This window comes from Primulina huaijiensis, chromosome 3, assembly GCF_012295235.1.
Source record: "Primulina huaijiensis isolate GDHJ02 chromosome 3, ASM1229523v2, whole genome shotgun sequence".
NCBI lineage: Eukaryota > Viridiplantae > Streptophyta > Magnoliopsida > Lamiales > Gesneriaceae > Primulina > Primulina huaijiensis.
This window is the reverse complement of record NC_133308.1, coordinates 26,746,392-26,773,572: the sequence shown is the minus strand read 5'-3', so window position 1 is coordinate 26,773,572 and position 27,181 is coordinate 26,746,392. Positions and strand designations below refer to the sequence as shown.

The window sequence follows — 27,181 nt, the reverse complement described above, 5'->3', positions numbered from 1 at the left end:
TCCGGACTCATGAACATAATAGTCCGACTGATTAGTACTAAAGTAAGTGTTATCTGCATTGCCATAACTATAAAAAAATAATTTACATCTTGACTTATAATTATAGATTTTGATCCAGTGATAAATACTTGATCCTAATAATAAAGAAAATAATTTTAAAAAATATGACTTTGAAAGAGTTAGAATAATAATTAATTCCCAATTATCTTATTATATATTGGATTTGATCTCACATGTTATAATTAGGGGTATTTTTTTAAAACTTTGGTCAATTATTTTTGTAAGAAAATGACATGTCTACGTGCATTTATTATATTAAATTGTTAAAAATAGCTTTCGACGCATTATCGATTATATTCTATATTTATTTATGTGAGGAAAAAAAAAAGACTACACGTCGATTTGTCATAAATAAATTGTCTGATTTTGAAGACTTTCTTGATAAATGATTGGTTAACGCATGATTAATCTCAAGCATATTTAACTCTTACGATTGTTTGGCTTATAAATATTTGGTTCTTTCAAAGCATTTTACCATATATTTTTTTAGATTTGTGGTTGAGATATTCGAATTAAAATCACTTTCATTTTTTTACCGATGTCACTCAATCTATTTATCTTGTGTGACTTGTTACTTTCTTCACTTTTTTATGAACATCTCCGCAAAATTTAATGGTCACGAGTCAATTTTGTGAGACGAATTTCCGACCCTACCTATGAAACTATTTATTTTTATGTCTAAAGTATTATTTTTCACTTTAAAAATATCATGTTTTGTCAATATGTTATCAAGAAATATTATGTAATATATATTGATTTGAATTAAAAATTATTGNTATTGGTGATATTGTTGCATGGTAAATCTATTCGTCATATATACACGACATAAGAATTCGAAATAAAACTAAATATAACTTTGAAAATTGATGCAAATAAGATTTGACAGAAAGGTTAAATTCGATTTGTTCTCACACACATGATATGGAAGAATCCACATATAGTAGATAAATTAAACACGTGAAACAATAATTGATAGACTTCTCTCTCTTATAATGCAATATTTAATACAAATAATCAAACATAAGTGGGCAACTTGCAAGATGTAAAACTGCAATTGGTCCAGACAATTTTTCGATTGCAATTTTGGTCCCAAAATTAAATGACAAATATTATTATGTTATAATTGTGTTGTCCACATTGAAGATAGTTTGGGACAATAGGATAGAAAACTATGTGGCCATTAATTTGTGTTCTTATTATTATTTTTTTTTTAAAAAAAGAAGAAGACATGATCAATATGTCCCTCCTACATGAATTCGAGAACCAGGAGAGTAGATAAGATTTGTGTTGGTGTTATGCAATGTGGTATCTGAGATTTTAAGGATCTGAGTTACGAGTAAAAAAATCGAATTTCTCAAAAAAATGTGTTGTGTTCGCGAAACTTTTTAAAAATTTCGCAAATGTCCTTCATAATGTAGAGTAGGTTTCTTGTGAGATGGTCTCACGAATCATTATCTGTGAGACGGGTCAACCCTAGCGATATTCACAATTAAAAGTAATACTCTTAGCATAAAAAGTAATATTTTTTCATGGATGACTCAAATAAAAAGTCCGTCTTACAAAATACGACCCGTGAGACCGTCTCACATAAGTTTTTGTCCACAATGTAATAACCCGGTTTCACATTATTTATTTTAATCGAAATTTATTTTTGACCTATTTGAAAAAAAAAATAATTTGATTGATTAAGCCTTGAAATTAGAAAATAATATACATGACTTTATTGTTATTGCCAACCACACACGGATCTTCCAATAATTCGAGACAGGTCACATGGCGTTATCCTTGAATTATTGCGAGAGTTATAAAATGACATATAGCAATCAATATTGACACATAAAATATGATATTTCTAATATTTTCACGTATATTCTAACGAAAAATAATTATAAGAAATCAATTTAATTTAGAATGATAATTTTTTAAAAAAAATTATTGTTTTAAGATAAATTAATTAAATTTACAGAATATCAAAAGAAAAATAACAAAAAATTAAATGTATTGAATATTTAAACTAATAAAATTCTAGAAGAAAACGGAAAGAATAAATTAAAAATTAACTTATAACTTGTTTGTTGAGAATTTTCATATATTAATTGTTATATTTTGCATTAGTGGGGTGCAAGCAACCACCCATCCCCTTGGCAATTCGTTTCTGTGTGAAAGATTGTCATATTTTCAATGGTCACATGGCAAATAATTTGATTAGGGTGATTAAGGAAAATTCGAGTTTAAATGTTTTATTAATTTGAAGTTAAAATACTACGATCTAAAAAAAATAAAAAGAGTGTGACAAATAACAATAATTAAAAAAATTTCTTGATAATATGATTGGTCTTCACACTATGTAAAATTAATTTCCTATGATATACAACCCAATGATATTTTTATCAAACAAGTCTCGTTTGCACGAATTATTAAAAATTAAATATATTAAAAATATGTATATACAAAATGCAAGAAAATATTTTTTTAAAAAAAAAACAACAATAAATTTTTTTGACCCCTTATCGTACTTGAGATATATATTTTTTAAAATAGATTAATCGAATAATTATTTTGTAATTTATTGTATTTTGTTTGTTATAATGTTCGGTATATTTAATTTTTAATAATTCGTGTAAACTAGATTTATTTGAGCAGGGGTCCCTAGTAATCAAATGGGGAACGTGTACGCATCTATTTATTGGACTAAAATTAACACCATTCTTCACATAATCACAGAGAGAGAGGGAGATATAGAGAGAGGGAGAGAGTCCGTCAACTATAATTGCGCAGGTTTCTTCCTCAATTCTCATCGGTCAGTTTATATTGTAAGTTCTTTTTTGTTCATTTCTGCGACCCATCAATCCAACAGTAATTTGAATTGTCAAAAAATCAACTTAATTGCATCAATCCAATAGTATATGTGCGTGTGTATGTGTGTGTGTGGTGAAATAGTTTTTTGGATTGATGATCTTTTGTGACTTCGTTTTTTTACCCGTGAAATTATCATATACGAAAAACGTAAGGAGCAGACCATGAACAAAAAGCAGACTGCATGGATATATAGTCCCAATAGTGCTACAATGGTACAAGACGTATGTGTGTGTGTGTGTGTGTGTGTATATATATATGTATATATTTGATGTTTTGTATGTTCACTGTGTATATTTATGTGAGTATCGATGACACTTATCTATTGGATGTATAGATATTTTATGTCTCGTCACATCCAATTGCTGAATGTCATCTCATCTGTGTTTCGGTTTACAACATATATAAGGCAAAAACTTGTGTGAGACGATCTCACGGGTCGTATTTTGTGAGACGGATATCTTATTTAGATTGAAAAAATATTACTTTTTATACTAAAATTATTATTTTTTATTGTGAATATCGGTAGGATTGACCCGTCTCACAAATAAAGATTCGTAAGATTGTCTATATATATATATATTGTTTTGGGAGTTATAAAAAAGTTTTTACGTATGAAGATAAATTTCTGTTAATAAAATAAATATGAAATTAATTAAAACAAGGAAAATGATAGATTTATTTTATTGTAATAAATTTTTCTTCCTAATTAAAGAATAAAAAAGTATGTTTAATAGAGAAAACTACAAATATACAAGTATTAGTCGAATTTAACAAAATGCCTTTTCACCAGAAGTTGGCCATATTTCGGAAACATGAGAGAGACAGAGCTCAATGATGGAAATTAAAATTTCTATTCCACTTTGTCACATTTCTAACTACGAAAATACATATAACAATTCACCCTTAATTTTCATTGTTTGACAAGTAATACATGTTGTATGATTGAAATACATATTTGTTTCTGATGGTCTTATAGATTTATATTAGTGAGACGGTCGATACATATTTAAGTGGTCAGAAAAAATAATATTGTCTAACGCATCAGATTGGATTGTCTTATTTGTGAACTAACTTTTAGAGAACATATATTAAAATTAGATTTTTATACTTTAAGCTACATAAAATTTATTTTAAAATAAATATATAAATATATCCAATTTGTGGCAGTTGCCATGTAACATCAGGTTTGCGGGCCCAAAAAAATCGACACATGTAATAATGTTCATTATTATATTTAAAATACAATAGTTACTGATTAAATAATCGACTTCCCCCGGTAGAAAGAGTATTTAAATTTATTTTAAATTCCGAAAAGTGGTCGTGAGTACAAGTGAAGTTTATATCAATCAAAATAAAAAAATTAAAAAATATTCATTGAAGTCAAACCATTTAAATTTAAGTATTTAACCAACTTTTGATATGTTGGTGAATTTTTTATATATAATTTTGATAATTTTATTTTTATAATTTCGATTTCATATTTTACAAATTTTTTACATATTATCTTTTATCTCATATCATTTTGATTTTAAAAATTGACACTTTTAATTTTTTTTTTAAAAACATTTCTTTCTTTTTTCTTTTGGATATGTCAAGGCGTGTTTAATATATATTACACATATACTTATGTCCTTTTACAAATTACGAGCAACATCTATGGTCCCAGGTCCGGCTATGGTCTGAGGACAATGTTTGGTTATCATTATTTTGGAGACATTGACGTTCTTCTACATATTCATATATCGAGAATTAAAGATATTTTATAAATATTAAAATCTATCTGAAATAAAATAAATGGAAATGACGAGATTCTCTCTTATTTTAAAATATCGAGTGTTGTTTTTCTTCGGTTTTTTATTTGTTTTTGTTTATATTATTTTAATGTGTGTAATACATATTTATTTTTTCTATGTAAGATAATATCATAATCAAATAACAATATTTAACAGTGTTAGCTTTGGCCGAAAAAAGATTAAAATAAGAAAAAATGCTGGATGAAAAACAAATATTGATAAATTATAAAATTAAAATCCAAAACATGCTAATTACTATATTAAAAATATAATTTTCTTTATTGATTGTGGGATGATTCAATACTTTTTAATTAATAATATATAATACATGCACTCAATTATCAATACTTGCGCAATTGTACATATGTTGCGTGCTTATATGTTTTTTTTTTTAAAATTTCATCGATTTTTGTTTCAATTCGTGGAATGAAAAATTTTGCAATTTGTTGTGCAATAAAATAGTGTATGCATTGATATTATAAAATAGGGGCATGATCATTATTTGAGTATAATAATTGTATATATTGGGTAGATAAATCGAAACGTGACGTTTGAGTTGTTGTATAGTTTAAAATAGTTCATAAATTATTTTTTTGTAAAACGACAAATGTTTGATAATATTATAATTTATTATCGAAATTCATATGGGTAGTTTTGACAACTTTGGTCATACCAACTTTGGCTCGTGTGATTTTTTTCTCTCTTTTCTTGTTTCTTCACAGGCCAAATTTGGAGTAGCATGCAGAAAAAGTGAAGGCTGAGAAATAACGAAGATTAAAAAAATATAAATTAAATAAATATTACACGGATATATATATATACATATATACATGATTTAAAAAATAATAACACAATATATATATATTAAAGCCGAAATGGGATTTTGGTCTTTGTTCAAGGTGGCATCGATGCCGATAGTACAGGTTCTCCTAATAAGCATATTGGGAGCTTTCATGGCTACCGATTATCTAAATCTTCTCAAATCCGATGCCCGAAGATCCCTCAACAAAGTAAGTTAAATCGAATTTTCTTAATTTTAATATATAAAATTTATTTATTATTATTAATTTTATATCAGTTATCGTTAACTTTTAGCTGAAATAATCAAGGTAGGAGCTAACGTACATTATGGTCTGTTAATTCAGTTATTTTCCGAAACCGACTTTCTTTTTCACGAAGCCGAATCGGGAAAAAAAATCAAGAAAATTAGAAAAACTGAATTAATTTATTTTTGAAAATATAAACTATAGCCAATATTTTCTAATCATAGAATAAATAATGAAACTAGAAATAGATAGTAATAGTGAAGAAATATGTAGCTGGTGTCTGGTAATAATGATGTAACTCTAATATTTCTAATTGTATCGCCAAAATCGAAGTTATAATCAGTTTTCCATAAAATAAAAACCCAAAATTTGTATTAACTGCCAAATTTTTGAACCAAAATATATATATTTCAAGAATTTCAAATAAATAAAAGGTGGCATAATTTTAAAAATAACCATAATTATAATAATAAGGTATCGCCTCCACCGGTACATCCAATACAAATTGAATATGATGGCCCACATAAAAATATTGAAATATATTTTAGACAAAGTCAGTCGTTACGGATTATTTGATATTTAAAAAAAAAAAGAGAGCGAAATAATCTATTTTTAATAAAATGAAAATAAATTTTTGAATTATCCGAGCCAAAATTTTGAACCAAAATATAAATTTTCAATTAAGTTAGAAGAGGAAATGAACAATACTTAGGAGGAGTTCAAAATATGAAAAATATTATGTGTCACGTGAACATAAAAAAAATTGTCATATATGTTTGTTTATTTGCGGTTTTGATTATTTTTATAATCATCGAATTTCGATCTCGATAATGTATTTTGATTTTTGGCATGTTTAGTCATTGTTCATTTAGAGTATTGATATGACATTTCACACTTCAACATTATCGAAAAAAAGACTAAAACTTAAATTTGACAATATATATGACAAAAAATCACAAAGAATTTTGAAAAAAGGATTTTTCCATTTAATTACTTATTTTTGTTAATCTTCTATAATAAATAAGTAGATAGTGTTCGTGGTCTTCACTCCATCGCTGGCGTTTGCATGCCTGGCAAAGACTGTCCGCGTTGAAGACATCATCTCATGGTACGCATAATAAAAACATACTTCATTTGCATATTAAATAATTTCAAATATTAAAATGAAATATAGTTTTTTTTATTTAACATAAATTCCCTTGTGTATATTTTTTTGGTAAAAAAAATCTAATTATTGACAAATCTGAGGAAAATTATATGTAATTATCCCATTTTTTTAAGCATATATTAGTGTATTGCTTTATATTTATATGTTGGTATTTCACACATATATATGTTGAAATCAATAATTCAATTTTTTTCCTAGTCAATATAGTTCTTATCCAATTGGCTGATTAATAATAATTAGTTGAATAAAATTTGGTGATGATTTATATAGGTGGTTTATGCCTGTTAACATCGGGATAACCTTCTTGCTTGGAGCAACGCTGGCATGGATCGCATCCAAAATAATCAAACCAGAACCTCATATACAAAACCTCGTCATGGCCATGTGTTCAGCGGGTATGTGTATCTTCTATCTAGACTTGTCAAATGGGTATAATCGAGTCGAGCCCGAGTATCAAACTACTTTTAGCTCGACCAGAAAAAAATTGAAATATTCGAACTCGAGCTCGACTCAAACCGAGTATTAATTTTCGAGCGCGAGCTAGAAAAACTCGATTTCAATTTTTTTTATATTTTAAATAAGTATATATATTTTCTAGTAGTTCGCGAGCTACTTGACCGGACTTACAAACTACTCGAGCTCGAGCTACTCGAACTTGACTCGTGAGTAGCTCGACTCGTTTGCAGCCCTAGGCCCGCCTTTAAATGAGTTGAGAATATTTCAACTCAACCCACTTAGATTTGTTGCGGATTGGGCCAATCTGATAAGCCCAACTCATATTTACAGCTCTACGTATATCTACCCATCTTTTAAGTCGTGCGTTCAATACTTAATGTGGTTAATTATCAAATTGAATTTCGCAAAAAGTATGATTCATGTGAGACGGTCTCCGTGAGACGAGTCGACCTGGCCTATATCTGTATTGAAAAGTAATAATTTGACATAAAAAGTAATATTTTTGTAGGTCGAGTTGGAGATCCGTCTCACAAAACTGACCATTGTGACGGTTTTATTGGAGTTTTATTATTTCGCAAAATAGACATGAAGTCATCGAATTTTCATCCAAACTCAAGAATCGACCAAATAAAAAATTTCGTATTTTGATAGGTAACCGAATTAATCAAAATTTAGGGAACAATTTAAATTTTAAAAGATTTGAAGCAATTAATCTCAAATTCATTTGACTGCTTGGATGCTTCGATTAACTTTTGTTGGGGGTGAATTTTAAATATTTCATCTTGCTTAAGCCATGTAAATGAAATGTTAATTATGATGAATTTAAAATACACCAAAAACGAGTCATTTCAAACATATCTTTCAAATATCTCCCAAGTCAAATAATCCATTCCTAATCAAATCATGTCATTCAATCTCAATTTTAGTGAAAAGGTAATATAATTTTTTTTTATAAGAAGCTTAACTAGGACTGGGAAAATATACCGAAATATCGAAATACCGTACCGAAAAAATACCGAAATTACCGAAAAAATCAATATACCGAAAATTTACCGAAATTTTCGGTATCGGTATCGGTATCGGTAAGTAAATATTTTTTTTTTCGGTATTTCGGTATATACCGAAATACCGAAAATAAATTTTTTTTTAATTTTTTTTAAATTTAAGTTCGGGTATACCGACATTTTTTCGGTATACCGACATTTTTTCGGTGTCGGTATGGTATCCGGTATGAATTTTTTAATATCGAAAATTCGGTATACCGAACATTCGGTATACCGAATTTCCGGTATCGGTATCGGTATGGATTTTTCCATACCGATATTTACGGTACGGTATACGGTACCGTGGTTCGGTACGGTATACCGTACCGTACCCACCCCTAAGCCTAACCCAACCCCAATTGATTATAATAACCCTATTAAAAAAATTGCAGCTCATTTCGAAAAAAATCAGTTAGTTTGATTTATTTTGTTTTTATAATATAATAAAATAATTGAAACCTAACTTAATACACCGAGATAATGAGATTTTTATAGAGAGTTGATCATTTGTGAAACAGTTTCACAAATATATATATACGTGAGATGGCTCGACCTAGCTAGTTTATATATGCAATGAAAAATAATACTTTTGATATAAAAAATAATTTTATGGGTCAGTTTGGTTTAGATATTTGTTTTACAAAATTGATCCGTAACGCGGTTTCACAAGAATTTTTGTGATTTATAAAATAAAAATAAAGTGATGAATTGACTGCACCGCAATGCCAAACTGATTTGGTTCGGTTGATTATTTCAATTTAAACAAAATACTTCTTACCCATATTTATTTTATTTACATTATTTTTCATGTACGATAAATATTTATATTAAAAATAAATATATAACTAAATCGTTTTTATTTTTATTTAATTTGTTAAAATACCATCTTATGTTTTAGCTTTGAAATAAAATCTACATATTTTTGTGGATATCCATATTTTTAAAGTTTTTTAAGGTCGTGTGTTTTAGCTATATATATATATATATATGTAATAAAAGTGGTAATTTTAATAGGAAACTTGGGAAACATTCTGCTGATAATCATCCCAGCAATATGCAACGAGAGTGGCAGTCCCTTTGGAGATCAGACTGTTTGCTACAATATTGGACTCTCATACGTTACTTTCTCATTGTCGGTATNTATATAATTAATTATTTTTGTTCAAGTTCATGAGCCAAAAAATTACAAATTTATATTTTCAGGGAAAATTAGCAAAAAAAATATACTCGAATTGGCTTGTTTCAAGTAGATTATGATTATCTAGGTAGTCGAAGTTTGATTTTAGTGCAAGAAGTATGTATTTTACTATTTTTTGCACTTTTTAGTTCTTTTTCTGTTTGAATTTAGACATGTCACGAGAAACTATTGATATATTCGACACTATATAAGCACTCTATAAAATTTATTGTATTAAGACAAAATTTTTATTGCTTAAATGATCGATTTTTCCATATGTTCATGAAAGCAAAAACTTGTGACCATATCTCGCGAGCTGATTTTATGAACCGAATTGTAATTGTGAATAATTGAAATTATAACCTGCAGATTGGTGGGTTCTACATTTGGACCTATGCTTATTATTTAATAAAAAGCGCCAGCATAAAATACAAAGAAATGCATAGAGAGGATCAAGATTTGTTCGAGCCCAACAAGGATTTAGAGGGTGATGAAATCACTCCTCTTTTACATGATGCATCCTCCACTCAACCTGAGACAATCAAACCAATTGTAAGTCATCTTTGCTTATATATTTATTCAAAATACGCTTATTACTTTTTTACGATAGTTTCAGCAAAAACTGTTGCCTAATATAACGACAGTTACTCTATACGTCGTTTCGAAATGCTTTATTTCATAAAAAGATGCTATAAATAAATTATATCATGTCTAAGACGTTCACTTTTGGTGAAGATTGAACCCAAGCAAAATTCAAACTCATGGAACCAGATATTGGGATTTCTCCATCAGATATGGGAGGAGGTGATGTCGCCTCCCGTTGTTGCTGCGGTGGGTTGATTTTTCACAAAACACACACATATATATAAGCTGTGAATCAAGATTAAAAATAACAACCAGATATTGATTAATTTTCAGATATTGGGATTCATATTTGGGACAGTAACATTTCTTCGACACCTTATTGTTGGTGATGCTGCACCACTCAGGGTTGTCTACGATTCCGTTAAATTACTCGGGTAAGTTAACTAATGGGTGATTTTCGTTCATCTTATCTATATTTTATGTGTTTGACACTCATCTATCCCGACATGTAATAATTTTTACACTTGATAAACGTGACAAGTGTCAAATATATAAAGTATATATGAGAGTTGAATGCAGAAAACCCGTTAATTAATTATCAATTGTTGCTCATGCGTAGCTAGTAATTGGCGTGCTTTCGCTAAACTTAATGCATGATGCTTGTTCTACATTCCGTGAATAATTTCGTAGGGATGGAACGATTCCGTGCATCACCCTTATATTAGGAGGCAACCTAACACAAGGTACAATTTTCTTCGTGTAGATTGCTATACTTTTAAATTCAGTTTACCAATATCGTGTGCATGAATTGATGTAGGGTTAAAGAGGGCAAGTGTGAAGCCATCACTTATAGTTGCAGTTATTTGTGTGAGATACATAATACTTCCTATAATCGGGATTGGCGTTGTTCTTGGAGCTGCGAAATTAGGGTTCCTCCCCGCTGATCCTCTCTTTAGCTTTATCCTTATGATTCAATTCACTCTTCCACCAGCAATGAATATCGGTACGCTTCGTTTCTCTAAAGGTTTACTCCAACACGTATCATATTAAAGCACAAAGTTCATAAGTAGATCTCCGGAGGGCGAAAATAAATATAAGTATGCTTCTTAAAGAGTAGGGATGGCAATGGGGCGAGGTGGGGGCATGTTTGCCATCCCCATACCCGTCCCGATCCTCGCTTTTTCGGGTTCGGGGATCAACTTCACATTTCCGTCCCCATCTCCGTTTCAAAAATATTAATATGACAAGACGACGACTGATTCAGAGATTTTTTTCAAACCAAAACTTATTATTATTAGTGATAATATTAATATTAATATTAATAATATTATTACTATTTTAAAAAATAATATTATTAATATATTTTTAATACTAATAATACTATTATTTTATTATTGATATTATTTTCGGGGCGGGTTCGGGGATGGGGATAGTAATCTCATAACTGTCCCGAACTACATCGGGGATTTAGAAAAATCCCCGAATCCAAACCCGAACCCGAAAAAATCGGAGATCCCCCATCCTCGTTTCGGGTTTTTCCCGTGGAGAAAGTTGTCATCCCTGTTAAAGAGGCAGAACCACTCCCAAAGGCTGAGGCTGGCTCGGCTCCAGCTCAGGCTTTAAAATTTTTTAATTGTTTAGACCATACTAGATTTTTTATTTAGCCCAATATTTGGTCGCAATTCATTTTCTGAAATATGTTTGTGTAGACTTGGTCACCTATTTTCTGAAATATATTTGTGTGATTTGCGTTGTTTGATTTATAAAATTTCTATTCAAAAAATTTGCGAAACCAGATGAAACGCATCTCCTTCATATCATTTTTCCATTTAGGTTTTTTCTCGCTGGCTCCAAAAGTTCAATTTTTATTTGGATTTTTGTCTCTTTAAATTAGATTTTGTTGTTTTTTAACTGCTTGATTTTATTGATGTGTGCAGTTGTGGGTTTCTTGAAAATAATTATGAAGTTGACTTTTTGATATTTTTTGAAATGATTTCACTTAGTTTCTGTAATTTTCTATGTCGTTTTTGCATTTTTTTTCATTGGAAAGATGTGTTTTTAAAAGGGATTCATTTGTAGAGTTTTAAAATTTGCTGGTTTCATTTAGAAAATGGAATTTTTTTTTATTATTTTTTTTTTTTGCATTTTAAGGTTCCTTCATTTCTTTTATCTGAAATCAAGTGTCTTTTGAGTGGTTTACGTGTAACTAAAATTTTAGTTACCGTTACATGTTTTTATTATGATATAGTTTGAGTTTATTGGAGGTGAATAAACTCGTTGATGGTATGAGATGCCTATAAATAGCAGCGATTGAGGTTTCTAAGCACACACTATATAAGAAAATTTTACACCATTTATAGAGTGTGTCAAGTGCTTAGAAGACTTCAATCGGAAGAAAATCAGAGAAATTAAAAATTTTCAATGGTCGGAGGTAACGCTCGATTTAATATACGTAGAAACAAGATTTTGAGAAAAATATCTAACGTTTGGTATCAAACTCTTAATAAACGGTTGAACATCAAATTGTGCGGAAACGGTCCGATGAATTCTTGGACTACTTTATACTCCAATAATGAAATGTAAACAAGATAAGTAAATGAAGTAAGGAAGTAAATAAGTGATGTTTATGAAAGTTTGGAGACTCAAGTTCATACATAACCCCTTCTTCCACTTAAGGAAGTGTTTCATTATAAGACTTTTGTTTTACAAAATTTGTAACAATCAACTCCAAATTTAGACTTATCTAATTCCTAATTTGAAATTACTAGTAACTCAAATGGTTGAGACACGCAGTCTAACAACCAATACAACAAGTAAATAAGTGAATTCTCACATTCAAAGTGTCGAACAACTCTTCAAACATTCTATACAGAAATGGTCAAGTGGTTTGACAGAGGCCCTTGATGGTCTTTGAAGATCTGATAAATGTTCATGGATGTGAGAGCTGATGAGTATTAGTGAATAATAATTAGGAGTGCTATGAAATCTTTTTAGAGAATGTAAGCTTGAATGTGTGTTTTTGTGAATTTCTCTATTTTCAACTCTTACATCCTCTATTTATAGTAATTGTTGAATTTTCTCGTTCAACGATAACTTGTACTTTTTCCCGACAATATGGACATGTCACCATCAGTCATTGTAACTACCATTTAACGCTCATTAATATCCTTCAAGATTTTGCGACTTTAGTGCATATTTTATCAAAAAGCTTGTCAGACTACATACTTTCTCTCATTCGAGATTTGATATGATCTTTTTGTAATCTTTCGTCTGTATTGTTGACTTGCAATATTCTTATGGAAAACCTAAAATCCAACCATTTACAGTGATGTTGGGAATTAATGTCTGAACTTTGTGCACTGCTTTAAATGTTTATGACCAATCAACTGGAGTAAAATAAATACAGAGGTTAGATGGATCAACATTATGAGACCGCTTGAACGTAGCCTTGAGATCAGTTGAACGTTTATCTACTGAATCTTAAGTAGAACGATCGAGTGTTTGTAGTATAAAACAAACAGTAGTTTGATCTAACACAATAAGTTATTATTATTCATAATCAAAACCAAGAGATCTAACAGTTTTGCAAGTGTTCATTGATTTTAAATTAGTTTCTTTTTTATTGTGTTTTTAATTTTAAAATATTTAATTTAATTTTTTCCCGATCAGTTAGCAAGTTTAATTTTTTTTTCTACGCCCATGTTGTATGTATGTATATATGTTCCAAGATCTTTTAACAAACAAAAAGGTGTATGAGCTAAGTACATCCTCTCTCGTGTATCTTACCTTTTATGTGATAAAAAAAAGTCCAACTAAAAATGCGCATAATATTGCAGGTACAATGACACAACTCTTTGAAGTAGCACAAGAAGAGAGTTCCATCCTATATCTTTGGACTTATATTGCTGCAACCTTTGCCCTCACCGGATGGTCTACTGTTTTCATGTGGATCTTGTCGTCGTGAACATCCCTTCATTTTGAATCATAATTAAACAAATGCTCAATCGATCCGTCGCGTTTCCAGGATGTGACTAGAAAAATATATTTCAATTGTTCGTTTTTGTGCTATGCATATCTTATATTATTTGATTTTTTTGGTTTATTTATGTGTGATATGTGAATAGAAAAATATAATTCAATTTTTTGTTTTTGTGCTATGCATATATTTTATTATTTGATTTTTTTTTTTTTGCTTTATTTATGTGTAAATTTACCTTTCCAGAACAATATGTTGTGTTGCTGCTTTATGCGGATAACCTTATTTACAAAAACTATGGATATTGTTTTTCTTTAGTTCTGATTATTATGTTGTAGTTTTTAAAAAAATTCAAGATATTGGCTTCCTGTGGTGTCAATGTTGAACATAACTAATTTATGTATATTGTTGTTTTTCAATAATTTTTGTCTTTGTTCCAATACAACAATAATTGACTTAGAGGTCTATATATAGGGATGACAATGGGTAGGTATGGGTCGGATTTCATACCTCCATCTCCATACCCATTTATTAAATTCATCCCCATACCCATCCCCATATCCATCGGGTATTGAATTTCATCCTTATCCCCATACCCATCGGATTATCGGATACCCATACCCTACCCAAATACTCAATTATCATATACAATTGAATTTTTTCAAATTAAATTGTTTCAATGAAGTTATGAATATTTAAAAAATTATTTAAATGAACAATAAGAAAAATTATTCACGCTTTATAATAAGTGTGTGTATATATATAATATATATAATATACAAAGCATCGTTTTCTTTAATTTTCAAATTTATGATTATATGTATTGAAAACTCCGAAAATCGGTGAATTGACTGATGAATCTTTAATATAAATAAATATAATTACTATATATATACATATATACATACATATATACATTTATATATATTAATTTAAACGGGTATTCGGGTCGGGTGTGGGTCGGATTATATCAAACCCGCCTCCATACTCGAACCCGAAAATACCCATACCCGATTACCCAATTATTTAATCGGGTCTAAAAATCCCTCCATACCCTCTTCTAGTCTGGTCGGGTATCGGATCCTCCAACAGGTTCGGAGAAAATTGTCATCCCTATCTATATATCATGCTCTGAGACCACATGGACGTTGTTTAAAAATCACACAATCGTAAAGCAAAAGTTTCGTGTGCAATTCTTGTCAAAACCAATCTATAATATAACTAAAATCCTTGTCTTTACAATTCAATAAAAATCAAACGTAAAAACAAGGTAATAACATAAATAACATAGTAATTTTTTATCAAATATGGTTTCTTCATTATACCTAAAGTATTATTGACGTCATAAACATAAACATACATCAATCACTGAAATTCATCTATTTTCCATGGTTAATTGACGTCAGTCTCCTATATAGTAATTCTCTAATGGACAAAGATGCAATACAATTATAATCCCACCGTACAGGGTCATAAATTTATCATAGTCGGAAATCTTTCACAATTTTAGTTGAATCATAACAATACTAAAATCATAATTTTCTTAAATCATGACATGAAACGAATAATTCATGCTCAAACAATTCTTTAAAAAAGGGAATCAGTTCGTATACCAAATGTAGTTTTTAAACATAATCATAGTTAATTTACTTGAGTCAAACCAGAAGAAACTTTTTGGATAGCTTAAACGTACATCTGAAAGCTACCTAACTTTGCTTCTTGAAAATGACCAACATCCAATAAGTCTGACACATATGAGATGAGCCCGTATGACGAATAAAAAAGTGTATCTCGTTTTAGCTTGATACACAGAGGTCGCCAAAAGAGTAAAAAAAAGAGAGGATGATGTGACTTTTTTCGGATTTGCATGTATACAAAATTCAATCAATCTGCAGAAGCGTCTGCGACATATTGAACCGTCGGATTGCTTTGAAGATCATTTGAAGTAGTTTCTAGACAATGAATAGAAGCTATTTTGATTCTTGTATAGAATCTATACAGTCTTCTTGCAAAGGTTGTTCGCAGAATCAAATCATTGGATTGAGCTGAATTTTTTACAACATATACATAATGTCGTGTGGTATATTATGAATTATGAAAATTGAATTCAGAGCTTTGTGGTGTAGTAATATGATTTCTTACATGATTTGCTCTTTTACAATGAAGTGGAAGCTGAAGGGCTGTTATTATTCTCGAATTTATGGTTGTAAATGACTTTAATAAACTATGAATTGGCTGCATAATAATTATTTAATAAGTCATTAAATCAGTTATTCAATACGTTGTTTCATGGTTTAACCTACATCAAATTTTGCCTGTTTGATTTTATGGTCTTGCTCACTCTCTTGCATGGCTCAAATTAAAAAAATATGTATAATTTATGTTCTCATTTTTGGGTCTTCACACTACGAACCTGGGCAAAGGAAAAATTTTTCTCTTGGTTTTCATTCTTAAAAAAAAAAATTAAAAATACATATACAATAGTACATTCGTCAATAGTAATCAATATAAATCAATATTTTAAAAGGTAAATTATTGGTATTAATAAGTAAAAATTAATTATATGGAATGTATATCATTTTGTCATTTCCATCGCAAAATAATACATAAGATGTTAACATTTAATTCAAAATTAATTGATTGAAAAAAACATAAGTATTTTAATTAAAATCATAAAAGAAAATCTCTCTATGATTTTATCCATCCAATTTGAAAATATGCAATAACCTAAAACTCAATAATTTTAAGGTAATAAGTCTGTTGCTCATATTATAAAGTATTCAAGGTAAATTAGTGATGGTCTGAGAAACTATGGACCTATTCCACCGTAATTTGGAATTGCACTCCTCAAATTATAGAGATAAAATTATTCAAGAAGAATAAATAATCCATTGATATAGTCAACAAATATAAATCAACACAAACTTTTATGAGATTGTTTCACATATCAAATTTGTGAGACGAAGCTCTAATCCAACTTCAACTATGAAAATTATTGTTTTTTATGTCAAAAGTATTATTTTTCACCGTATTTATAGACCATATCGATTTGTATAAAATATATAGATCCGTGAGATCGTTTCACTCACATGAGATCTACTAATAAATCAATCCACGATAAACAACTCATAATTAAATTAGGTAATTTTTCGATTAGCTTCTTTAATTAAATATTTTTCCTTAAATCTCATTGATTCTATAATGAATAATATATTTATGATCTATCATAAATTACACTATCCTATTGTTCAAGTCCAAAATCTATGGTTAAAGAACCATTCATCTAACTTCTTTACGGTAATGAATTTCACCTTGTATATTAATATTCACAACTATTTATTTTATTTTATTCTTAATGTACCATGAATTTTGAGACATCTAATTTATGTCATTACTCGATATATTAAAAAATACAACACCATAAATAAAAGTTTATAAATGACTCGGAATTAAGATCGACACATATATAGCCGTGGTTGATTAATATTGAATGCTATGTGTGATGACAAAAATGACCAGAGATTCAAAATCAATCACGTTTAGTCCTATATAATAAAATTTATATGAAATGTTTTCATTCAAATAATCTTATTATTGACAATCCAGATAATCGTTCTATACATAATATAATGAACTACACTATCAATTTTAAATTAAAGATGTCAATGTTAATTTCCAATTATGGACATAGCTAGAGATTGTTCGCAAGAACTTCTACTTATTTTGAAATGATTCTTTCAAAGATTATAATATAAAAAAGTTGCGAGAAACAAAAATAAACAGAATTTAAAATAAAAGTTCAAAGCTAATACAAAATAAAATTTAAGTGTGCGTAGAAAAATTTCTTCTAAACTTATTTTTGTAATAAAATGACAACAATATCATTAATCTGTATAACACTTATCTCATTTAATTTTCTAAATTTTTGTACTCACACTATCAACAATGTATTTATATAATTATTATATTGTTACATTTTGAATATTTTGTATCAAAATTAATTTATCTTGTTATGATATTAGTTCTTCAAAATTTGTATACGATTCGGTACGGAACAATAGTATCATTGAGGTACATATACACAAATTATTTTAAATATAAGAAACTAAGTTGGCTGGTTGGTCCGAGTAGAGAAAAGGACAAATGACAAAATTTGTATAAATGATTAAAATATGTGAAAAAATTATGAAAATTAAAATTATAAAAAAATGCAATATAAATATATTTTTAAAATAAATGCTTGTAATATGATTGGAATTTTATGATTTTCTTCAAAACTCTTAATAATTTATATATAAATAAAACTTAAAATTTTAAAAAGTCTCAAAATATATTTATAAAAAGAGAAGGGCATGAATCTAAAAGAAAAATATGGTAAAAATAATTCTGAAATATGATAATTTTTTTTTATGGATATAAAATAAAAAATATCAAATTATAATTTAAAAACAATATTGAAATATTTGTCCAATAAAATAAATAATTTGTTTATGGGCTCCAGCTGGTTGGTTTGAAAAATTAACCACGTAACAGTGAAAAAAAAGAAGCTATAGTTGACTAATAGCAAGACTTCAAAGCTGCCGGCGGAAGCAAGAAACCGCGGCTGGCTTGAGCATCTCTTCATCCACTCTTCTGATAAAGCTTCGAATCTTCGTTTCCTCGCATAGTTCCTCATCTCAATCTCCCAATTAATCATTACTTTGGCTAGTGGCCGAATTCGGAAACCTAATATATGGTCTACAGTAATCCTATCATCGATGATGAAATGCTGGTCGTTGTTCGTTATTATTTTTATTTTTATTGTATTATTATTATCCGGGGCGTTTTCTGGATCCAATCCAGATGTTCTGAATTCGCATAGCAGTGTCTCGCGGGATGGCGTATTCCGGGCACCGGCTCGTCGGTCTTTGTTGTCGGATGAGAACCAGTATGATTTTTTATTCTGTGTTTGTACTTGTGTTCTTAGAATTCTTAATTTTTGAATTGTTGAGAAATGGAGATTTCTTTTTGCTTGTTATTACCATTGCTCAAGAGCTTATTTTGGGGTTTAGAAGAGGTTTGAATCGTAGGAAAAGAGTTTCAAACTCCTGCGGCGTTTATAGTATGTCCTGGGAATGGAATTGCTCTTGTATCCTCTCTTGCAGCACGCGATGTCATTGGACCAAGACATTCTAACTTTTCATATTGTTGTATTTGTCAGCAAAGTATAAGGAAAATACTAGCAACCATGGTACAAATCAAGAAATTTTATTGTTTAAGTTTGATGTTGGTTTTCATATGTATTATCAGTTTGCTGATTGAGCCAAGCCAGAAAATTCAAGGAAACATGATACTACAAAATTAATACAAATGAAGAGTTTGTAAATTTTCAAAGAATTTAATATGATTTTTGATTGTCTGAGTAGTTGGTGAAGATATTAAAGTCTATGCGCGTGAAATTATTTGATTTTTGAAAGCATATTGCCTAATCTCTCTTTCTTAATTTTTACTAAAGATAGTTTTTCTGTTTTTTATTTGCCATTTCTTGTGCTCCTTACTCTCTTCATTAAAGGAACTATTTTACCATCAGTGATAACATGCTTTATTCCCCCTAATAATAAAGTGATTGATGCCATTTGCTATTTTTTCACGTGGCACACTTTTTTGTTTTGCGAAGGTAATTGATTATGTTTCAAGACATATTTCAAACAAGCATTCTAGATTTTTAAGATGAATAATCACACTTTTAATGACTAGATATTCGCTTCTAGTCTTAAATCTGTTATGGCTGTGGTGACTTTAGTGTATATAGGATTTATTCCTTGATAGGATTGTAAAATAAATTTTATTCATTTCAAGAATACAATATAAATACAACTTTAATTACTAGTGAAATTGGACATATAGTAGTACATAGCAAAGTTTCACACCTGTGAAATGTCTGCAGCCAGTTTTTTTCTTAGTAAACAAAATTAATGAATTTGATAATCATAATAAAGTCTAAATTTCATATTTTTGAAGTATTTTTCACTATTAGTAATTATTAAATATGTGTGTAAAAGTAAATTTTTTTTGAGTTAAATACACACAAGGAAAGAGATTTTCTAGCATACATGAAACAATATATTATATTTCCTTTTCAGATTCCACCTTTTTGCGCCAGACATCTAAATCAAGCAGTGTGTTACTGCTTTTGAACTGCTTATTGCTCCTATTCCCACTGTATAAAAAATCAGAACTCATTGACAAGATACTTAAATTGCTGGACTTTACTGAGTAAACAACATTAACATTGGTGATATTCCTACATTCTTGGATAACTATATTCTTTTTTCTTTCTATTAAGTGACTCGCCATTTTCAATATTTGTTTTTTCCTCATAAATTTTAATTTTCTTGGCAAATCAGGAGACCTGATACCGCATTGGTGGCTTCTTTGGATGGCACAATTTATTTATTGGAGGTTGGTTCGTTGAAACCACTCTGGTCATTTTCGTCAGGACCAGAAATTTACTCATCATATCAGGCCCCTGTCAGTAATGTATCTGGACTAGGAAGCAATTATTATATAGATTGTGGGGATGACTGGGAATTGTACGCCCATAACAGCCGTGGTGAAGTGGTACTTCTTTAACTATCACATGCTCATATTTTTAGGTGTATGTATGGGGTCTGCTAGAGTGTATGGCTAGTATTGTTATTGGTGATATTCATCTGTGCTATTGCTAAATATTATTATATAGTGATGACCACAGGATGGAGCATTTGAGGAATTCATGGGCTTTAACCTGAAATACTCTAGTTCAAAGTTGATGCGATTTGCTTTCAGAGAGTTTTGTCAGATAGCATATGTTATTGACTGCACAGTTTATGTAGTTAGATATATTGCGACTTTAGATTAAACTAAGATGAAAAGGGTCAGCAGTATTGATTTTTGACTGCTCGTGTAATACCAAATAATGTGGTACGTGTTTTTGGGAGGCTGTAAATATAGTTCTTGAAGCTGTACTCAGGCTTTGTAATGATACACTTCATGAATAGATTGGCTTACATGAAGAGTAGAAAATATGTTTGATTGGACTAATATTTGGTAGCATCTTACAGATGCTCTTACTTTTAAAGAAAAACACAAAATATGACTGGCAGGTGCTCTTAGAGTGTATTTAGTTGCCTGTATTCTTCCCCCAAAATATACTTTTAAAAAGAAAGCTTCAAAATGGTAAAACTTATGGCCAAAGAAAAAAGCATCCTGATGAAGATACATGAGGAGGGGTAAGATGAAGACAAACATTCTAGAAAAATTCACTGCTAATGTTACTTCATTTAAAATTAACAAAGAATGTATAATACTTATGTAATTGTGGGAGAGGTTTGATAAGTTATTTCATAATGTTAGATCTCCATTTACAATCTTTGTTTTCAATCTTGAAAAAGGGGAAGACTGCCGTTTTTGTTGCTGCATTGTTTCTGGCTTTAGTGACTGCCATTTTTGTTTTTGCATTGTTTCTAACTTTAGTGATGAGAAACAGTCTTTTCTCTTCAGGCAGGATAGTCAATGAGCTGGAGAGTTCATCTCTCAAGTCACAAAGTTCTAATGAGATGAGTTTCTTTACGATGTAGTGTTGAGAATAAATTAATTGAAATGGTATTCGGACACATTGCAAGAGATCCATTTTAGATAAATGTTACCCTTCGTCAGCCAGTAGTCATAAAGATATTCTTAAGATTCACACTAAATTGAAACCACTTGTTTCAAAGGGACTTTGAGAAGAAACGCAATCAAATAGAGTTTGACCTTCTGAGGTCACATATTGCTCAAAGCTTTTTTGCCCAAATATCCTTCAATATTAATGAAGTGAAAGAGTTGGATTTAATAATTTAGTTACTAGAATTGTCAGGCTTCATTCAACCAATGAATATCGAAAGCTTGTATTTCATCAATCATCATATAATTGGACATTCTCAGCAAATTATCACTGTGTTACCGAAAACATAAATTCCCGGACCATATACTGCCATAGGATTCTCTAAATAAATTTACCACAAGGTTATGTGTACTTCAAATTTAGCGGCAATCCGACCCTAACCATCAACACGAACCCGATGTTTTTCGGTTTGACTGGGGTCGAGTTCATTTTTTACGCCCATAATAATTATAATAGAAAGACCGGATGTTATTTATTATTTGATTCCTTGTTTGCTATATATCTATCAAGTAGTATTGCCTTCTCACCTACAGTTAGTTATCTTTGAATGAAAAGGGAACCCATGTTGTTGTTTGGAAGTCAAGAGAGAAGGATGGCAATGGTGTAATCACCGCTTCAAAAAATGAAATCACATGTGCGGGGGAAGAAATACAAATCTTTTGGACTATTAAAACTTGAGAGTTCAATTAAAAATATTTGTATTGATAAAAAATGCTGGTGTTCTCATCATTATTAAAATTAACATTTAGTATGTATAATAATAGAACTTCTTATGGGTCATATATTGTACTGAAACTGACATTTCATTTAGGATGTTTTCAAACTGACGTTTAATTTGTTAATATGCTTCTCATGCGATGTACATCTGTTATGATCTTTTAGAAACTTGTTCCCAGTCTTGAAGAGTACATCAGTTCAACACCTCAAATAACTGAGGATGGAGGCATTGTACTCGGATTTAAAAAAACCACCGCTTTCTTAGTTGATGCTAAGACTGGAGGAATAATCCATACATATAGCATGCCTGATTCTCCAACAGCAATGCAGAGCAGTGTTGATGGTTTTCTTTGTAACGTTTCTGTTAGGGAGCAATATCAATCAGGTTCTGACTTGAAAGATCAACTACCACTTTACGTCACAAGGACCGATTACAGATTGACGTCATATATGCCGAATTCAAACATTATTCTGTGGAATTTGAGCGTCTCCGAAATTGGGTCTGCTTATCTTTGTCAAGACATGGAGAAGTCTCTTGGGGCTGATCTTTTGGATTCTGAGTCTTTTGAACCTGATCTTCCTTATAAAATGCCATTGTCATGTCAGTCAAGAGCCCTAGTCTATCGCTTCCGAAATCATAGTTTATTGGAACTCCTATCCATGCCCAATGGGCTGCCAGACTCTCATCATCAAGATATGCGGTTTCCTGCATCCACTTCAGATGTTCTTCCGTCACAGCCAAATGTTGAAAAGATTTTAGAACTCTTTCCTTCAACGAACAATAATGATAATTATGTTGATGTACATGACAGAAAGGACCTCGATGGTGTTCTTCCATCATATGTATCTGATCAAAATTGCAGGGAACCTAATTTGCTAGATGTGAAAGAGACTTCTAATCATGGTTTTCTAACACTTAATGGAGAGTTTAGGAAATCACAACTTTTGCCTATTTTTGTTACCATTCTAGCCTTTGCTGCCTACCATTACAATTTATTCTCTAGAATAAAAATCAAGTGGGTTGCGCAGTCCACTTACACGATGGCAATGAACTTACATTCTAAAAGGAAGAAACCTCGCAAATCTGGGAAGAACGGAATTAACAATGGAAAGCAAGAAAAAGAAAATGAGGTTAAATACAATCACGATGAGAGGGGTCTTAATTTCTTGGAGGACCTTAACCAGCCAATTTCTTGCAGCTCTGGTGGACGGACGATTGGTAGATTATTTGTTTTCAATAAAGAGATTGCAAAAGGTAGTAATGGAACCATTGTACTTGAAGGAATTCATGAAGGTCGTCCAGTTGCTGTGAAGCGTCTTGTAAAGGCATATAATGATATCGCATCCAAAGAAATTCAAAATCTTATTGTGTCAGATAGACATCCAAATATTGTTAGATGGTATGGAGTAGAACAAGATCAAGATTTTGTATATCTTGCATTGGAGCGTTGTAGTTGCAGCTTAAATGATCTTATTCTCATGCACTCGAAGTCTTTTGGAAAGAACTTGGATACAGAGGTTGCAGAAGAATTTACAATTCACCTCGATTATCTGAAAAGCTTTATTCATGACTATAAATTGTGGAAGTCAGATGGTTATCCTTCACCTTTGTTATTGAGATTGATGAGGTCAACTTATTTTGTATGCGATGAATGTACTTATGAACAAAATCTCTTATTTTTGAATAATCTAAAACCCTTTTGATACTGATATCTTATTTTAGAATAATATAAAACCCTTTTGATACTGAGCTGACTGTTTTACTTTTTATCATAGGGATGTTATATCTGGAATTGTTCATCTACATGAATTGGGAATTGTCCACCGTGACCTAAAGCCTCAAAATGTGTTAATAGTCAGTGAAAGATCTCTCTGTGCAAAGCTTTCTGATATGGGTATTAGCAAACACCTTGTTGGTGGTGCATCTTCCTTCAGTAATCATGCTACAGGTGAAAATTGCAAGTTAGTCAGTTTCTAAATACCATTTGATATTTCAGTTGGGCCAGCCGTAAACTATCGCTATGCATAATTTATGTGGTAGTCGCATAATGTTCTGCTGTGTGCTCGCCACATGTTATCAGAAGCCTATTTGTCATATTTACTTTCTTAGCAATTTCTCCGGAGGACATTGCTAGAAAAAAATTGATTTGTGCTAATTTTTTCACTATTTGATTGCAGGCTGTGGAAGTTCTGGATGGCAGGCACCTGAACAGCTCCTCCATGGGCGTCAGACAAGGGCAGTTGATTTATTTAGTCTAGGTTGTGTTTTGTATTTCTGCCTTACTGGTGGTAGGCATCCCTTTGGCAACCATCTGGAACGCGACATCAACATTATAAGAAGTAAAATTGACCTTTTCCTTGTGGAACATATTCCAGAAGCTGTCGATCTATTCTTGAAATTATTAGATCCTAATGCTGAATTGAGGTAAAAAACACTGAGCTGTCAACTTGACCAACTGGCTTGTATTGTTACAACAGATGGATGAAGTTCCATTATGATGCAAAGGATCCTTCTTCCTATAAATTGATGAATAAAACTATCTTCTCATCAATTAGTTTTCCCCGTTTGTTTGTATAACTGGACTAACAGATTCCTAGGGATAGAGAAAAACTAGAAAATTCAATTATCTCTTTTGTTTAGAACTTCTATTTTGTATATCTGAAAAGATTTTGTTCCAAAGAATAAACAATTACAAAATATCTTTGAGGAGGTTTTGATCTAGTCCCTTTCTCCTTTTATTTTTATTATATAAACCGATAGGAGTCTGCTAACCCCCCACCATGACCATGGTGGTGTTTTTTTTAAAGAATAAGACTATTACGATGATTGACAATTCATTTGAATGCAGGTATTTAAATTCAACTTTTAACTTTAACTTTTGGCCATTCACTAATGATTTTCAGGCCAAAAGCATTCGAGGTTCTGTATCATCCTTTATTTTGGAATGCAGAGATGCGTCTTTCCTTCCTCCGTGACACCAGCGATCGTGTGGAATTGGAGGATAGGGAGAGTAATTCTTATCTATTCAATGCACTGGAACATATAGCTCCTTTGGCTTTGGGCTCAAAGTGGAATGAGAAGATGGACCCTTCATTTCTGAATAACATTGGACGCTATAGACGTTATAAATTTGACAGTGTTCGTGATTTTTTAAGAGTTATGCGTAACAAATTGAATCATTACAGAGAGCTTCCTGCAGAAATTCAGGTACCAGCACGTGATACAAACCACTACTGTAGTTCTTGGTCAAATGAAGAAAAACAGTTTAGGTTTAGAGGGTGGGATCAACACTAGTGAATGAAATTAATTTTGAGATTCAATAATTGATCGCTTCTTGAAAGATTGGTCTCTCCTCAATCTCTTTAAATCGATGGTAGTCTCCAATGGTAGTGATGTGTAATCTTGGTACGAGAATAACTAAAGCCTAAAAACCACCCTCTGAACTGCTTCAAGACTAATGATATTGCATTGATGGTCAGAAACATTCTGCATCTTTTACTGTTATAAAGTTTTGTCTTAGCTGATATATAGTTTTTTTCTACAGTTGCTCTTAGCTGATCCTTTGTCTTAACTTGGTCAAAACACCTAGCTGACTGACTATGCATATCTAAGATTTTCCTCTGATCGTGATTGTTATTACCGGTCTCATTTTTGAATTTCAGATGACTTTTGACTGGTTTTATGCTTTAATTGAGCTTACTCATCATAGCTGAAGTGCTTAGTATTATCGCTCACATATATTAACTCTTTTTTGCTGACTTCCTACGAAATTTTCTAGGCCAAGTATGTCTCCGTTAGCCACTAAAACTAATAGTTGCTTTGGTCATCATTCCAAAACCTTTAAAAATAGTATCTTAACAATTACATATTTAATTGCAAGTTCAAATGATATAAGAGTATCTGCCGCCTACTGTCTTACTATCTTTGAAAAATATGGTAAAAAACTCGTTGGGCAATTTGACTGCCAAAAGTCCTCTAGATTAGTTGATGGAAACTTCCCAACTTGGGGGAATGAATGAAAGATCTCCGAGTTTCAATTATTAGTGAGCTATTTTGTTTCCTTTTGTAACTGGTTACAACATGGTTTTATGTTGTTCTTGAGCCAGTAGATACTATCGGCTAAATGTGATGTTTATGTTCAAAATACATGCACTTCTTTCACATAATCACATTCTTTTCCTCGCATTTAAAAGCAGTTACAGTTTTATTACCGGTGTTGACATCAGGAATTAGTTGGACCAGTACCAGAAGGATTTGATAGGTATTTCACAAGTCGATTTCCGAAATTACTGATCGAAGTGTACAAGGTAATGCTTAAGTTCTGCAGGGATGAGGAATGGTTCTCAAAGTACTTCATAGGCAACGGACAGTAAAATTTAACCCTGTAACTCTGTATTGTGTAAATATGTAACATTTTCTGTATATATGTGTAATCCTAATAATATGTGTGATTTTCTCTTGTGATTCTTCAGAGGTTCAATGTGAGTATCGAATATGGCGATAAAGATTTGTTAACCTATGTAATAACATAGACAGACTTCAATGGGTTGGAATCCCATAAGATAAATATATATGTTCTTAAAGAACGTAAATATTGTCGTCACAAAATATTCGAC

At 30.6% G+C, this 27,181-nt stretch overlaps 2 protein-coding genes across 7 annotated transcripts; both read left to right on the top strand.

Moving 5' to 3' along the window:
- The first annotated feature begins 2,724 nt into the window (after positions 1–2,724).
- Positions 2,725–14,365, top strand: LOC140974193 (protein PIN-LIKES 7-like). Of its 6 annotated transcripts, none has more exons than XM_073437503.1 (11): positions 2,725–2,860; positions 5,435–5,722; positions 6,787–6,866; positions 7,197–7,321; positions 9,440–9,561; positions 9,972–10,154; positions 10,338–10,433; positions 10,521–10,621; positions 10,878–10,930; positions 11,005–11,190; positions 14,024–14,365. In XM_073437503.1, the coding sequence occupies exons 2-11, from the start codon at positions 5,588–5,590 to the stop codon at positions 14,149–14,151; spliced, it is 1,209 nt and encodes a 402-aa protein (XP_073293604.1). In that variant the 5' UTR covers positions 2,725–2,860; positions 5,435–5,587; the 3' UTR covers positions 14,152–14,365. The 6 variants fall into 6 exon arrangements, with proteins under 6 accessions (XP_073293604.1, XP_073293607.1, XP_073293603.1 ...); XM_073437506.1 differs by having other exon boundaries at positions 2,768–2,877; positions 5,458–5,722; positions 11,005–11,225; positions 12,082–14,070; XM_073437502.1 differs by having other exon boundaries at positions 2,770–2,877; positions 5,458–5,722.
- A 4,326-nt stretch (positions 14,366–18,691) lies between these two features.
- LOC140974192 (serine/threonine-protein kinase/endoribonuclease IRE1a) lies at positions 18,692–27,157 on the top strand. The gene is made up of 7 exons (XM_073437501.1): positions 18,692–19,090; positions 20,550–20,763; positions 22,730–24,192; positions 24,341–24,513; positions 24,743–24,989; positions 25,469–25,772; positions 26,792–27,157. Exons 1-7 carry the CDS (start codon positions 18,921–18,923, stop codon positions 26,936–26,938), a joined length of 2,718 nt encoding a protein of 905 aa, XP_073293602.1. The 5' UTR covers positions 18,692–18,920; the 3' UTR covers positions 26,939–27,157.
- The last annotated feature ends 24 nt before the right edge of the window (positions 27,158–27,181 follow it).